At 44.9% G+C, this 17,141-nt stretch overlaps 1 protein-coding gene across 5 annotated transcripts in view; it reads right to left on the bottom strand.

Moving 5' to 3' along the window:
* The window catches only part of LOC141103386 (coagulation factor XIII B chain-like), a 1,015,098-nt gene that overhangs the window by 537,077 nt on the left and 460,880 nt on the right, over window positions 1-17,141 (bottom strand). For all 5 annotated transcript variants that reach the window (XM_073592904.1, XM_073592906.1, XM_073592905.1 and 2 more), the window contains one exon: window positions 6,597-6,773. In XM_073592904.1, the coding sequence (XP_073449005.1) occupies window positions 6,597-6,773 (177 nt within the window). The remainder of the gene's footprint in view (window positions 1-6,596; window positions 6,774-17,141) is intronic.

The following is a 17,141-nucleotide window of genomic DNA, read 5'->3' as shown; positions in this document are numbered from 1 at the left end:
ACAGGAAAAAAGTTTGCGAACGCCATTAAAGTCTATTGGACACGAACATGAATAATCAAAAGTGCTAATTTTAAAGGCTTATATGCAAGTTATTGTCATAAAAAGTGTTTGGGGACCTGGGTCCTGCCCCAGGGGACATCGATCAATGCAAAAAAAAGTTTTAAAAACGGCCGTTTTTTCAGGAGCAGTGATTTTAATAATGCTTAAAGTCAAACAATAAAAGTGTAATATCCCTTTAAATTTCGTAGCTGGGGGGTGTCTATAGTATGCCTGTAAAGGGCGCATGTTTCCTGTGTTTAGAACAGTCTGACAGCAAAATGACATTTCGAAGGAAAAAAGCCATTTAAAACTACTCGCGGCTATTGCATTGCCGGTCCGACAATACACATAGAAGTTGATTGATAAAAACGGCATGGGAATTCCCCACAGGGGAACCCCCAACCAAAATTTTAAAAAAAATGACGTGGGGGTCCCCCTAAATTCCATACCAGGCCCTTCAGGTCTGGTATGGATATTAAGGGGAACCCCTGCCAAAATTTAAAAAAAAAATGACGTGGGGGTCCCCCTAAATTCCATACCAGACCCCTCAGGACGAGAGAGCGCCCCCCCCCTCCTGAACCGTACCAGGCCACATGCCCTCAACATTGGGAGGGTGCTTTGGGGTAGCCCCCCAAAACACCTTGTCCTCATGTTGATGAGGACAAGGGCCTCATCCCCACAACCCTGGCCGGTGGTTGTGGGGGTGTGCGGGCAGGGGGCTTATCGGAATCTGGAAGCCCCCTTTAACAAGGGGACCCCCAGATCCCGCCCCCCCATGTGAAATGGTAAGGAGGTACAAAAGTACCCCTACCATTTCACTAAAAAACTGTCAAAAATGTTAAAAATGACAAGAGACAGTTTTTGACAATTCCTTTATTTAAATGCTTCTTCTTTCTTCTATCTTCCTTCATCTTCTTCTTCTTCTGGTTCTTCTGGCTCTTCTGGTTCTTCCTCCGGTGTTCTTGTCCAGCATCTCCTCCGCGGCGTCTTCTATCTTCTTCTCCTCAGGCCGCTCCACACCCATGGCATGGGGGGGGCTCCCGCTCTTCTCTTCATCTTCATCTTCTTCTTCATCTTCTTCATCTTCTTCTTTTCTTCTCTTCTTCTCTTCTTCATTTTCATCTCCGGGCTGCTCCGCATCCATGCTGGCATGGAGGGAGGCTCCCGCTGTGTGACGGCGTCTCCTCGTCTGACGGTTCTTAAATAACGGGGGGCGGGGCCAACCGGTGACCCCGCCCCCCTCTGATGCACGGTGACTTGACGGGACTTCTCTGTGACGTCACAGGGAATGCCACAGGGAAGTCCTGTCATGTCCCGTGCGTCAGAGGGGGGTGGGGGTCACCGGGTGGCCCCGCCCCCCGTTATTTAAGAAGCGTCAGATGAGGAGACGCCGTCACACAGCGGGAGCCTCCCTCCATGCCAGCATGGATGCCGGGCGGCCCGGAGAAGAAAATGAAGAAGAGAAGAAGAGAAGAAAAGAAGAAGATGAAGAAGATGAAGAGAAGAGCGGGAGCCTCCCCCCATGCCATGGGTGCGGAGCGGCCCGAGGAGAAGAAGATAGAAGACGCAGTGGAGGAGATGTTGGACGAGAACGCCGGAGGAAGAACCAGAAGAGCCAGAAGAACCAGAAGAAGAAGAAGAAGATGAAGGAAGATAGAAGAAAGAAGAAGCATTTAAATAAAGGAATTGTCAAAAACTGTCTCTTGTCATTTTTAACATTTTTGACAGTTTTTTAGTGAAATGGTAGGGGTACTTTTGTACCTCCTTACCATTTCACATGGGGGGGCGGGATCTGGGGGTCCCCTTGTTAAAGGGGGCTTCCAGATTCCGATAAGCCCCCTGCCCGCACACCCCCACAACCACCGGCCAGGGTTGTGGGGATGAGGCCCTTGCCATCAACATGAGGACAAGGTGTTTTGGGGGGCTACCCCAAAGCACCCTCCCAATGTTGAGGGCATGTGGCCTGGTACGGTTCAGGAGGGGGGGCGCTCTCTCGTCCTGAAGGGTCTGGTATGGAATTTAGGGGGACCCCCACGTCATTTTTTTTTTTAAATTTTGGCAGGGGTTCCCCTTAATATCCATACCAGACCTGAAGGGCCTGGTATGGAATTTAGGGGGACCCCCACGTCATTTTTTTTTTAAATTTTGGTTCGGGGTTCCCCTGTGGGGAATTCCCATGGCGTTTTTATCAATGAACTTCTATGTGTATTGTCGGACCGGCAATGCAATAGCCGCGAGTAGTTTTAAATGGCTTTTTTCCTTCGAAATGTCATTTTGCTGTCAGACTGTTCTAAACACAGGAAACATGCGCCCCTTTACAGGCATACTATAGACACCCCCCAGCTACGAAATTTAAAGGGATATTACACTTTTATTGTTTGACTTTAAGCATTATTAAAATCACTGCTCCTGAAAAAACTGCCGTTTTTAAAACTTTTTTTTGCATTGATCCATGTCCCCTGGGGCAGGACCCAGGTCCCCAAACACTTTTTATGACAATAACTTGCATATAAGCCTTTAAAATTAGCACTTTTGATTTCTCCCATAGACTTTTAAAGGGTGTTCCGCGGCATTTGAATTTGCCGCGAACACCCCAAATTGTTCGCTGTTCGGCCAATGTTCGAGTTGGACATGAGTTCGACTCGAACTCGAAGCTCATCCCTGATGGTGAATGGTAATTCATCAAAAAGATAGTTCCTCAAAGTATTACACTCTGAAGTGTAAATCCAACGCTCCTTATCTCTAGATCTGTGAAAATTGGCTCCCCCATAAATGAGCCACAGAGAGGCAATATAGTGTAATACTGTTTTTAAAAAAAAAAGCACTTACATGCCAATGTAAAGTACAGCAGATAGCAGCACAGCTGGGGGATGAGGCAGAGGCCGGTCCAACATTCGGTGTATAAAATGGAAAGCACAGTGTGCATTTAAGCTGGGAATGGAAGTGTAAACTCCTGTATCAAGCGCCCCAAGCCTCGTTCTCAGAGAAGAGCGGATTTTTATGACACTTCGGGTGAAGCACTTTTGTTTAACAAGAATTAAGCACGCTGCACTTTAGCAAGACACGGTGTTGGAGTCACTACATATACAGAAGAATTGAACGAATCTATATGTTTTTAGATATAATTTCATCACTTATGCTGGACTGTTTTGGTGTCATATTTATGGTATATGTGCTGGTATATATGGTGTACTCACGCAGGACTGGGTGATTTCATATTCATATACATATTTATATGGTTTCGCGCCCGATTTTTCCATGATTTTATCTCTTCATATCGCAGAGGGACCTTCATGTGACATCAGAAGCCAATATAGGGATTCAATCTATACCTGATCATGCTCCCGTCTCTATCACCCCAAGTTTGACGGCCCCTCCCGCCAAACCTAATACGTGGAGATTAAATTCTTCACTATTAACAGACCCAGTCCTGTTGCCTAAGTTAACTTGACCACTAACTGAATTATTTCAACACAACATGATCCCTGATGCAGACCCAATGATGGTTTGGGAGGCACACAGATGTTCCACTAGAGGGGAGTTAATTAAAATGGGAACCCACCGGAAAAGAGAGAAAGAAAAATAAATCATAGTTAACTGATAAAATTCTCTCTAGAAACCCTACACAGTCCCTAACAGGACACTCGACGATGGCCTTACTGGAAACCAGAAAAGCACTTAGGCAGATCCTAGACGGCAAAATAAAACGGTTTCTGATCTTCCGTAAAAAAATGTTACTACGAACACGGTGACAAAACTGGTAAAATACTAGCAAGGCCCTAAGGGACCCAAACTCCAATCACAATATATTGGGCATTCAGAATAAGGCATGTAAGATTGACAGAACCACAGATAGAATAGTACAACATTTTCACAACTTTTATACTAATTTTTACAACCTGCCGAATCAACACAAACCAGTAGACACCCAAGACAATAGGTTATGAGCCATAAAGGAATACTTAAAAGAATCCAATCTCTGCACACTTGCATCAGATGACATCTCACAACTCGGGAAACTCATAGACTCTTCAGAAATCAGACTTGCCATTAAGGACCTAAAGACAGGCAAAAGCCCAGGCCCAGATGGTTTCAGTGCCATATACTATAAGACATTTCTTGACTTACTAATAAAACCCCTTATGGAAGCACTAAATTCATTAACAACGAGAACAGTATCCACTGAATATTCTGGCGGCCTTCAATGTGGTCATCCCCAAGCCGAACAGAGATCCGTTACACTGTGCCAGCTACAGACCAATCTCCTTGTTAAATTTAGATGTCAAGCTCATGGTGAAAATTATTGCCAATAGATTGAAACCACCACTTCATGGCCTGATTGGACCAGACCAGGCTGGATTTATGCCGGGCAGAGAGGCCAAGGACAAAGTCACCAAGTCCTTGGACCTGATCTATGCCACCAACACGCAAAAAAATCGAAGGCCTCTTCCTGTGAACGGACGCGTAGAAGGCCTTTGATCGAGTAGCAAGGGACTTTATGCTGGAGACTTGTCGGTTTATTGGCTTGGGACCGCACATGACGACTTGGATATCTTCACTATATAAGAACCCCACTATATAAGAACCCCATGGCTAGACTTAAAATAAACGGCTCTTTGTCAAATAGCGTAAACATACAAAATGGCACAAGGCAGGGCTGTCCACTGTCACTGATAAAATGGTGGGTGTTCTTCGCGCTATCAAGCTAGTGAAACACCAAAGTAAAAATGAGATGATAGATAATTGCAGCAAAATCTAAAGTGTTCACAACAACTCAGAGAAAAAGTAAATAGAAAATGATTTCGCGCAAAAATCTAGTGATGAGGAATAAAATTCTAAAAGAAGTATAATTACAACTAAGGAGTCAAATGAATATATAAAAGACACGTATAATGGTGAACGTGTCACTATGTGATGTAACATCTAAAGACGTGACCCTAAAATTGAATGCAATCAATTCCTGATGAAATAACCAAATGGATGGTGAATAAATGAGTGATAAAGTGACAGTTAACAGTGCACATAAATCACAATAGCAATGCAAGTAAATCACAAAGTGAATAAATGAATAAATAAAAATTAATGTGATGAAGAAAATATATATGAATGAAAATGGTAAGTCCATAGGGTGAGGTCAACCACTCTCAGAGGTCCCTGCTAAGGGAATAAGATAGGACAGATGTTCTAGTGGGTGACTGATGAATAATGAAATTCAGTATGTTGCCTATAGAAACTCCATGTAATGTCTCCTGGATGTAGTCTCACAGAACTCTCACCTTCAAGCTGTTAAAACATGGCATCTATGAGTACAGGTGTATCGATGTAATCTTTGATGAATGTTGTCAGTGAGGTCCTCTGTGAATTTCTCCTTTAATATCCTCTGCCAGTGTCTCCTATAAAGGGCTCAATATTACCACAACCGTAGCGGGGGGAGGGGGGGGGGGAGAAAGAAAAGGCCTCCACTAGTGTAATAAGTTTGAACAATGGGGGGATGTTTAATAAAGTGTTTAAACTTGGACTCTTACAATAAGGTAAAGTGTTAAAAGCAAATGGATAAAAGACTGTGTGGCGTTCTCAGCGCCCTCTCACTTGTTCTTCCTGGTGTACGTCTCGCTCCAGCCACTCCCTACGCGTTACGACACGCTCACTTGTCTTCATCTTTTTTTCAAAATGTTATTTTTACATTTATATAATAAAAAATAAAAACCCCAGTGCTGATCAAAGACCACCAAAAAAAAGCTCTATTTGTGTGAAAAAATTATATAAATTTAATTTGGGCACAGGGATGCATGACCGTGCAATTGCCTGGTAAAGAAGCGCAGTGCTGAATAGCAAAAAATGACCTGGTCATGAAGGGGGTAAACTTTTCCAGAGCTTAAGTAGATAACATTGCATAAGTTATAACATCGTATAGTAACTAAAACGTAACACTTTTCTATGTAACCTTTCCTGAAATTCAAAACATTGTTTATGGTTTTTAAAAAACATAAAAAATTCTAGTGTTTGTGTTTGTGTGTGTATGTACATACACTCAAACTGACTACCATTTTAGGGATGCAAATGTATTTGTTAATTTTCTGTGTGATAAAACTCAGCTTCAGCTGAAAATTACCGTATATTGGAACCTCACTTCTCTCCTGTTTTTTTTTTTTATTACCCCATTTACCTGTTATGCTGGGTTTCCTTTGATTCACACAGTCGCCTGCCCAGCAAATCCAGCATTGTTCTGCTGTGATTCACTGCTTAGGTGCCATAGCTCAGGTCCCGCCATCTTTTTCTTTGATGTCATCAGGAATATGGCTGCCTCTTCCAGGTTCAGGCAGATGGCCCCTTCCCCAGCTCTGACCATGATTGCGGTGTGTTCCTGGCTCCTAAAGCCTCCTGGGATATAAATATGATGTACATATTCCAGGAGGTTTCAGAAAGGAGGAGAATGGTAGTTGCACAGTACATCTTCAAAGTCCTCTACAAAGTTCCTGGAGTAGCCAATCACTGTAATCCACAGGAAATAAAGCGGTACATTTTTATAAACTTTTAATAGAATGAATAAAAGATACCTTTACATTCTGGTTTAGGCTGCCATCCATCATTACCGCACTCACTTATGTCTTCAACTTTGTTATTACTACTGATAAATCCTTCCTTACATTTATATATGAAGTACGCGCCAACGTCAAATACATTCTCTTTTGTTATATATTCTCCATTAACCAGGTTTGGTTTTTGGCAAGATTCTGAAAATGGAAAAAATAAACACAATGTATGTGATTACACCTATTTTTATTCATATGTTATCACAATAATGCAAGGACAAGGCATTACACCGTTCACATAGATTACAATAATAAAGCAGAATTGTATTCTTCGTCTAGGTGTCTGTAGAGTTCATATGTAAGTATAAATAAAGATAAGAAACATTGTTATTAATCACTGTAGGTACAAACATAACAGCAATTAGAACCTCACAAATATGTGTTTCTAACAGGCATTTACAACTGTTCTCACATGCAACTAAAGTTCATTAAAAGTTTATATAAAAGGTATAAAATGTAAAGTAAATCTGTGCTTTTACCATGTATGATAACACAGAGCCCAAGAAGTGCCCAGGAAAGTGTACCCTTTACTTCTAAATATTTGGGAGCCTGCAACCAGGCCCGGAGCAAGGATTTTTGTCTACGCAGGCGAACGTGCATTTTCGCTCCCCCCCCCCCCCCCAAGAAAGAAAGAAAGAAAGAAAGAAAGAAAGAAAGAAAGAAAGAAAGAAAGAAAGCTGACAGGGGTTGTAACCCTTCTTTTTTGCCGTTAGTTTTACTTTAAAGCCCCAAAAGTGTTCTGATTGATGTGTAATATGATACTGTGTTGTACACATTGCAATGTACAAGGCTTACCTTTAAGGAGGTAGTAAAGCTCGCTTTGTGATTTTTACCTATAGGTAAGCTTATCATAAGACTTACCTGTAGGTAAAATGAATATCTCCTAAACCTGCACGGTTTAAGAGCTATTCACCCTGCATGCAGCTGGTGACATGACTGGTGCATGCGCTCTGAAGGTCTGAAATACTGTTCCGGACCTTCAAAGCTTTGTGCCGGAACCGAGGGTGCATGTGTGTGCATGATGTCATTGCAGCTTAGCCACTCATACAGCCGGAGCACGCAAACCCGGAAGGAAGACCGGGTGGAGATGGAAGTCTTGTCAGTGATGACAGCGCCCTGCTGGATTGCTTCGTTCTAAAGTAAGTATTTCATGGGGACGGAGCAAGACATTATGCCATTGTCTTGCAGATTTTTTTTTTTTTTTAATAAACTGCCGCGGTTTACTACCGCTTTATGGTCCCTTTCCCACAGACGTTCTGATTGAGTCTGCCTGTCTGTTTTTCAGGCGACCCCGATTGAACCATCCAACCATTATCTATGGAGAGGCGGATGTAAATATTTAATTATTTATTTCGTTTTTAATTTCGGTTTGCACTAGGATTCCCCATCCTTGAGGGCAGCAAGGCCTGTGTTGACGCATCTTTTATATGGTGATCCACCTGTGCGCAGGAGTCGTTGTTTCTTGTTTGCGGATGTAAATGGACATGTGTCCATTTACACTTGCCTGCATCCAATCTGGTCTGCTAAAAATGGATTGGGATCCATTCCCCATTCGTCTAGTGGATTGGATCGAGTGAAAGTCGGATGTAAATGGACAGGAGGTCCGTTTACATCCAACCGCCCATAGAGGAGAGCAAGGTGTGTCCATGTCTGTTCTAAATAGCGGAGCGGACACGGGCCTGTCATCTGCCTGCTCAATGGAGATCAGTGGAGGGATTCCTCACTAAACAGGTGGATTTGAGCCAGAGTCTGTCCATGTGAAAAGGGCCTAAGGCTGAGTTCACACAGAGCCAATACACTCAGCGGACTCCGTTTTTCTCTGAGGTGGATCGCTCCGCTGATCTCCGCTGAGCAGGTGGATGACAGGTCTGTCTCCGCTCACTGTGCAGACATGGTCCTGTCAGAGTCCCGCTCTCCTCTATGGGGAGATGGACTGCCTGTTCGTTTTCATCCAATCCGCTGGACGGAATAGCAAACGTATTGCCATCCGTCTGTTTTCAGAGGATCTTGTCAGATGAATGGCAGGCGGGTGTCAGCGGACACATCTCTGCTGATATCCGCCTGCCTATAGAAGTTGATAGGTGGCCCGCTGGGATCCACCTGAAAACCAGACAGGCGGATCCGAATAGGCCGAGCGTGTGAAAGGGGCTTTATAGTACATCTCACTATACATCACATCTGTAGATGGACTATCGAGGTGCAGTAAAGGACAGGAGTTGTGTATCCTATGCAATCTATCAAGCCAAAAAAACATCTCCTAGAGCAGGGACAGCCCAGAGCCCATGTAAAGGAATGCTGGGGTTACCATGTTCCATCCTCTGCACACAGCCCACTGAACACAGCGACTCACCCCAGGTCACCCTCAGTACAGCCCCTGATAGAGATGGGAGGCTGAGGCAGTTACAAACAAGGCCAAGGATAAATCCAAGGGAAAGACCAAGCTTAACTTACCACCAGCCCCCAGACAACCAAATAACCTGTCTAACAGTATGCGTTAAAAGCAGGGGTTTAGTCTGCACACATCTGCAAATGCATGTGTAAGCCACAGAGCCTCGTCAAGGAACCCTGGTATCTGTGGTACCTAACACTAATTTTTTAGGTGTCCCCTGAGGCAGTCCAGCTGGTGTTGGCACTGGCAGACAGTGCAAAGCAGAGTCCCGGTGTCAGGAGTTTGGTCCCGCATATCAAAAGCCACTGACAACGAAACTAAAATAACCCTTGTGTCAGGAAGCAGAGCAGCCCCCTCCCCCCTAGTACTGCCAGGCTGGACCAGAGCACAGTGACTACAGTACTTTGTATGGGGGGCAGGGGGGGTGCTCGTCAGGGGGTAGACTGCACAGATGCTATGTAGATGGCATAGGAGGCACTACAGTGACCCGTGTCAAAGGACAGATTCCCATTATGATCAGTCAGTATGGGCGCAGAAAGTGACTGGGGACTGGATTTTACCGCCCCTCCTCTGCTGGCACCCTCAGGTGGCCGCCTGGGCTGCCTTAGGCTTGCGCCGGGCCTGCCTACAACAGCAGGTGTTACAGCACTGGTGCTTGGCAATTGGCTGCTGAAGTATCCAGTGCTGTTACATGGAGGGAAGGAAAGAGTCCTCAGCCCTGTGTAAACATACAATACATACAATTTAGAGCTTACACATGCCTTCACATAGTTCCCATGGGAAACATGTAGCATAAGGCCTAATGCACACAGGACGTTTATTTAACTCCTCAGCTGTGTTTTTGCAGAAAAAAATGCTTGATGCTTTTAAAAGTGTCTAAAGCTTTTTGGGTCTTTTACAGGCATCAAGCTCTTGGGCAGTAATTCATTTGATTGGCCAAAATAAATAATTTATTCTGGCCATTGAAATTAATGCTCAAGTGAATAGCGACTAGGTGCGTTTTTACGCACGTTTAGCAGCTTTTAGTAACATCAAGTGTTTTTCTGCTCAAACTCTGCTGCTTTTGGATGGAGTGGGTGTTTTTTCCTACCTTTAAACTCTCCTACAACTAAATACTGCTAAAAGCCTATGGGGGTTATTTACTAAAATTGAATAGTGCAAAATCTGGGGCAGCTCTGCATAGAAACCAATCAGCTCCCAGGCTTTATTGTCAAAACTTAATTGAACAAGTTGAAGTTAGAAGCCGATTGGCTACCATACACAGCTGCCCCAGATTCTGAGTAAATTAGTAAAGTTTAGTAAAGTATGTGTGCATGGACACATAGGGGGGGATTAACTGAACCTGGTGCACTCAGAATCTGGTGCAAAAGCTGGTCAGCTTGTTAAATTGGGTTTTGGCAATAAAACCTGGAAACTGATTGGTTTCTATGCAGAGCTGCGCCAGATTTTGCACTCAGGGCTGCTATCAGGGGGGTACAGCCGATACAACTGTAAGGGGCCCACCCAGGCCAGAAGAAGGCAGGACAGGTGAAGGGGAGCCATGTTGTGCACTATAGAAATGATCTTGCAGCTTCTGCTGCTCTGTGTGTCACTGAGCTTAGACATCGAGCTCTTTACTGCCACCTCTGGCTACTATGTGCATATGCACCCATTGTGTGAGTTGCCTGTACTGTGCTCCTGTGTCAGCAACATGTCAGCTTTGTGAAAACTAGCTGGGACTAGATAGGAAGATTTCCTTTACAAGTAGGGGCTGTGAAGGAAAGGGAGGGGGCTGTTTGTGTACAGGGAGGGGTCAGAGGCTTGTGTGTTTACAGATTTGTGTATGTGTGAGGCTATACAGGAGTGGGGGGGGGCTAACATATATACAGGAGTGAGGGGGGCTGACATATATACAGGAGTGAGGGGGGCCGACATATATACAGGTGTGAGGGGGGGGCTGATATATATACAGGAGTGAGAGGGGGGCTGACATATATACAGGAGTGAGAAAGGGGCTGACATATATACAGGAGTGAGAAAGGGGCTGACATATATACAGGAGTGAGGAGGGGCTGACATAAATACATGAGTGAGGAGGGGCTGACATAAATACATGAGTGAGGAGGGGCTGACATAAATACAGGAGTGAGGAGGGGCTGACATATATACACAGTTGTGAGGGGGGTGGGGCTGGTATATATACAGGTGTAATGGGGCTAGCATATATACAGGTTGGGGGGGTGGGCTGACATATATACAGGTGTGAGGGGGGCTGGCATATATCGAGGATTGAGGGGGGGCTGACATACTGTATATACAGGACTGAGGAGGCTGAGTGCGTACAGGTGAGGTGACTGGTGTGTGGATTCGGTGGGATGGCCCATGGGCAAGCCCTGGGGAATGTTGGAGGTCAGGCTCGGGGGGGCCCAGGCCTAAAGCTGTGTAAGGGGCCCAAAAATTTCTGATGGCTGCCCAGTTTGCACTCTTCAGTTTTAGTAAATTAACCCTATAGGCTAACATGCATGGAAGTTTAGAGGCAGAAAAAAAAAAAAACCCACTAGGAGCAACTGTAAAAACATCCAGTGTGCATGAGGTCTAAAAGCAAAGAAAAAGTAAATGTAAGCAGCTGTAGGAACCAAAAATTGACTTGCCTTGCTTTTGTAATTGTTTTTTTCTATATCACTATGGATCCTTTCACACGGGCTTGTCGCCCGTTTGACGGACTTCGCTTGCTCAGCGGGCGATCGAACTTCTGATCCCCGCTGAGGCGGATAACAGGTCCATCTCCACTCACTGTGCAGAGATAGACCTGTCAAGAGTCCTGTTCTCCTCTATGGGAGATCGGATGAAAACGTACCACCTGCCCGTTTTCAACCGCTCCGCCGGACGGATGGAAAATAGGGTCATCATCCGTCTGGCTTTGGCGGACAGGATTGGATCGGATAGTAGCGGGTGTCAGCAGACATGTCACTGCTGACATCTGCTGCCCCATAGGGGTGAATGGAGCTTCTGATCAGGTCCACCTGAAAAACTGACAGGCAGACCCGATCGAAAAGCCCGTGTGAAAGGGGCCTATATCTTTTTAATTAGCACCCATATCAATAGAAACCTGTCAATAAAAAAATTAAAAAAGGAGGACTACCACTTATGTCCTCCTTCTGAAAATACCATTTTCCTGGCTGTTTAAGAGAAGGGTCTGGTATAGATTTTGGGGGGACCCCACGCAAGGAAAAAACGAAAAAAAAAAATGCTAGCATTGGGTCTTCCTCTAAAATCCAAACCAGAATCTTTTCTGAGCAAGCAGTCTGGCTGGCCAGGAACAGGAGGGACACTGAGCAAATAGCCCTCCTCTTAAATCATACCAAGCCATGTGCCCCCACATTTCTGCCCCCCCCCAGTGCAGAGTGCCTCTCTCCTCCTTTACCAGTACAGACCTCTCCTTCATGTCTAGTACACAGCGCTGCTCTTCCCCACAGAAAATAATTGACTGAAACTTACAGGAGGTCAGGCTGCCAGCGCAGGCTTCTTGCGATACTGCGGGCTCAAGGTTAGAGCTGCGTGGCCCGCCCCATCCCCTCCACATCCCACCCTCTCCTCTGTTGTAAATGCAGGGAGAGTTGAGTGTGCCACCGAGATCTCTGTCACCTATAAAACACAGAAGCCGCGCTTCTGTGTCTGTAAGTGACTAGTGAGTGGCAATGCAAGGAGCCAGCGCCGAAGGTTCCAGCTGAAAAAAAAGCCCTTAGTGCATTAAAAAACTGGAAGCTCTGAGTGTGCATGCGCGGGTCTCCCAACATGGCCGCGTAAGCCAGGAGCTCCGCTCTGCCCGAGCCAACGAGTCGCACTAGCGCAGGAACCGGCCCCAAAGGAAGCCCGATCTGGACGGGGATAGCACGGGGAACAGCTATAGAACACCGGGATGTCCAGCAGCTCGGTCCGCCGAGACCTGGGGCCTCAATTTATGGCCGAAGGAAAGCAGGCCGCAACCAAGATGGCGGCCGCGTCTCAGCCACGAGACACACATGCAGGGGGACACGCGGAGCACAGGCAAGTGATTAACCCAGCCACTCTATCCTTCACCCCCCAAACGAACCTGGGTAGCCACAACACTGCAACCCCCTCGCCAGCCTCAACAGTTTCACTGCTTGAACGCACATTTGAAAACTATATGCTTTCCCCCATGAACAACACTCCAGGCCCAGAGAACACTAACGCTCCATTATGCAACCAGGAGCAGGCCTCGGGACAGACACAGGACATTCCCTTAAACGTAGGGGATTTATTCATTAAGTTCTCTGAAATGCTTGATCGAGGGCTTGCTAATACAGCCTGCAAGATCACTGCTGATATAAGAGCAGACTTCCAGAACCTTGGCTCTAGAATGGAAGCCATAGAACATAAGCTGGACATAACGGTCTCCAGGGCTAATCAGAATACAGACCATATACAAGTAATACAGGACCAACTGGAAGTGGCGTTAAACCGTATTGACGACCTCGAAAATCGCTCCAGAAGAGATAATTTTAGGGTGAGAGGTATTCCGGAATCAGTATCTGACGCACCTAAAGCCATACAAGATCTCATACAATTTCTAATCCCTGCAATACCACCACACAAACTGGAACTGGACAGAGCACATAGGTCACTGGGCCCCCCCAGGAGAGACGGGAACCCCAGGGATATAGTAGTAAAACCACACCATTACAGTGTGAAGGAAGAAATCATGAGGATATCCAGGAAACAGTCAAGCATATCATTCCAAGGTCAAGATATACAGATCTTTGCGGACATATCCCCGATGACCATTCAAAGACGCAGAGCATTAAAACCATTACTGCTTGTTCTCTCCCAGAAAGAAATAAAATACTGGTGGGCCTTTCCTTTTGCCCTCAAGTTTACATTTAATGGAAAAACTCACTCTTTCTCCACCTTCACAGAAGGAGAGCAAGTCCTGTTGGCCCTAAAATTCATTACCCTGGAGTCTGGAGACATGGACACTTCCAACATGCAGGCAAATTCCTCCAAAAGATCATCTCCAGCCAGCCCCCTATCTCCACTATGGAAGGTGAACAAAACCAAGCGAGCGAAGGATCAAATGCCCACCTGAAGCTCAACGTTGCTGTTTATTCTTTTTTCTTTATTCTCCCCTCATGGCAGGATCATGAAGGGTAATAACCTTGCATACCCTCACGTCATCTTTAGTGGTTGGGTCCTACTAACAGAACCCCATTATACCACCTATTCGGTTGGAAGCAAGGTCATGTAATCAAGATGGAAACCGACCATTCCCCACATTTATCTATTATCACCTCTTTAATCCTTTTGGCCTATGAAGGGACCGTTCCACAACGGGACACAGGAACTATTCCTATTGCATGAAGCGAGACGGACTTCCCTAAACCAGGGCATCATGCCTGGGGATGCTCAGGGACTTCTTCACGGAAGATGCACATCATTATGGGTTTCTACACTTACATAATGAAGATCCACAGTCTACGATCCCCCCCAATTGTCATACACTTGGGGATTTTCCCCCCGTCCCGATATTACCAAAAGCCCTTTTTTGTTTTTCATATGAGGGGCTCCAAGTTTTTTGATGTTTTTAATAATACCCCGGCTCATTCCTTTATTTTTTTTTTTATATGTTGTTATTTTTTATGTTGTGATAAATCCTGACGGACTGGTTCCTTTCACAGCTTTTCAATTACACTACTGGACTCTGATGCAAAGTCTACTTTCTATATAACAAAGGTTTTTTGAGTATCACAGTCCTTAGTCGACTGTGGCTCGGGCAGCAGTCATGCGTGCTCTCCCATCCCCCCAGTATGGCTATTCTGTATTTGGGCGATGGGATGCCAGTCCTCTTTGAGGGCTGCTCAATGTTGTTATCTACTAACGTAGGTGGGGGCTTTTCACCCTTCCTTCGTTACAGGCCCCTGTTTGGCCTTCTTTTTCTTCTTCTTTACTTTCTTTTTTCTTCTTTCACTAATCCTCTCTTTTTGATTGCCAATTCTTGTATATCCGGAGACTCCGGGCCCCAGGTCTCAACACGCTACTATTTCAGGGCTGATCAAGTCAAAGCTCCATGGGGTAAGTGTGAAACTCAACGATACATCTATTTTCACACCTATTAACGCTTTCTAACACCGTAAACTCGTCATCGCTTAGAATTGTTTCCCACAACGTGCAGGGACTAAACTCAGCGATTAAAAGAAGGAAGGTTCTGCAGGAATACCGATCCAAAAAAATGGATGTGGTGTTCCTGCAGGAAACGCATTTTCCAGTGCAGTACAATCCCTCCTTCCTGCATGCACATTATCCCCTCTTCTATTTAGCAAACGCTCAGGACAAAACAAAGGGGGTAGCAATTCTGTTTGCTAGATCCTGCCAATTTAAGACAATTCAGGTTTATAAGGATACGGAGGGCAGATTTATCCTGGTGAAGGGATTGCTAAATAACCAAATGTACTCCCTGGTCTCGTACTACTTCCCTAACAGAGGCCAAGCTAAATGTTTTCACATTATGTTTCAAACGCTAGAACCACTGCTGGAGGGAATAATGATTTTGGGAGGGGACTCCAACATGGCATTTGACTTATCCCTGGATAAATCTAGACCTCCTTCAACCCAAATGACGCGCCCTAAAAAGATTAGCACTAAAATTGCTAAAATGATCTTTAATTATGGTCTTGCAGATATCTGGAGAGAAACCAACCCGACCTGTAGGGACTATACTCACTTTTCAAATCCCCACCAATCCTATTCTAGAATAGATCACATTTTCATCTCAACTCATCACATACCCCTAGTTAAGAAATCTTTCATCAAGGACTCCTCCCTGTCGGATCATTCGATGGTCATTCTAGTGATGCGAGCTGCAACATAAACCCCCCCCCCCCTCAATGGAGAATTAAGGAATCCATCCTTAAAGACCCGATCCAAGTTACTATAATTGAGAAGGCTCTGAAGGAATTCTTTTTACTAAATGATGTAGAAGGAACCTCGGCGGAAACAGTCTGGGCTGCCCACAAGGCAACGATCAGAGGTAAATTGATCCAAATGACATCACAACTTAAAAAAGAGAAAGCCTCTGATGTTATTAAACTGGAAGATAACTTTGCAGCTTTATGTAAGCAACATAAATTAGACCCTTCTAAGGTCAATACAGCACAACTCGATGCCGCGAGGGTGGCATTAAACTTGGCCCTGACAGTTAAAGCCGAGGTTTCCCTGCATTGGACAGGCACAAAATTTTACCAGCGTAGAGATAAAATGTACACAATTTTGGCCTCTAAGCTCTCCCCCAAAACACGCACATTCGCTCTACCCAAGATCAGGCAGCAAGACGGCACATTCTCCTTAAATCCTCAACGCATCCTACAATCATTTCAGGTTTTTTTATACAAACTTATACAAAAAGGGAAATCATATCGGGGAGTCCAGATTTGATGAATTTATGGCAGATTTAAAACTTCTTCGCCTTCAGAAAAGTCATGTAGATCTGATGGACGCTTCTTTTTCTACTGAGGAAACCCTAGAAGTTATTAAGAATTTAAAAGTTAACTCCGCCCCAGGCCCATATGGCTTCTCAAACATTTATTACAAAACATTCGCGGTTACCCTAGCTCCTCATCTTACCAAATTTTTTAATTCCAAAAGAAAGGGTGAACCCATTGAAACCCATGCAAACTCAGCCTTCATTTCAGTTATTCCTAAACCTGATAAGGACCCTTCCCTTGTAGAAAACTTTAGACCCATCTCCCTTATTAACAATGATTTGAAGATATTAACCAAAATATTAGCCAATAGACTAAGCTCATTCATTGGACAATACATTCATAGGGATCAGGTGGGTTTCATCCCAGGCAGACAGGGCCCGGACCAAGTTAGGAGGGCGACAGATATTGTCTCAATCCTTCAATCTGCCTGGGATGGAACCCCCCAGCAGGAAGGCCTGTTGTTATCGTTAGATTTAAGAAAGGCTTTTGATTCGCTTTCATGGTCTTACTTGTTCTCTACCCTTCGTAGTTGGGGTTTTGGGGAACATTTTATGGGGATCCTACAATCTCTTTACTCGAGTCCGGTGGCCAGGGTCAAACTTCAGGGATATGTTTCTAATCCCATTCCGATTTTTAGAGGGA

Source organism: Aquarana catesbeiana, linkage group LG07 (assembly GCF_042186555.1).
Source record: "Aquarana catesbeiana isolate 2022-GZ linkage group LG07, ASM4218655v1, whole genome shotgun sequence".
Classification (NCBI taxonomy): Eukaryota; Metazoa; Chordata; class Amphibia; order Anura; family Ranidae; genus Aquarana; species Aquarana catesbeiana.
The sequence above is the reverse complement of the archived record's forward strand: the minus strand, read 5'-3'. Positions and strand labels throughout refer to the sequence as shown.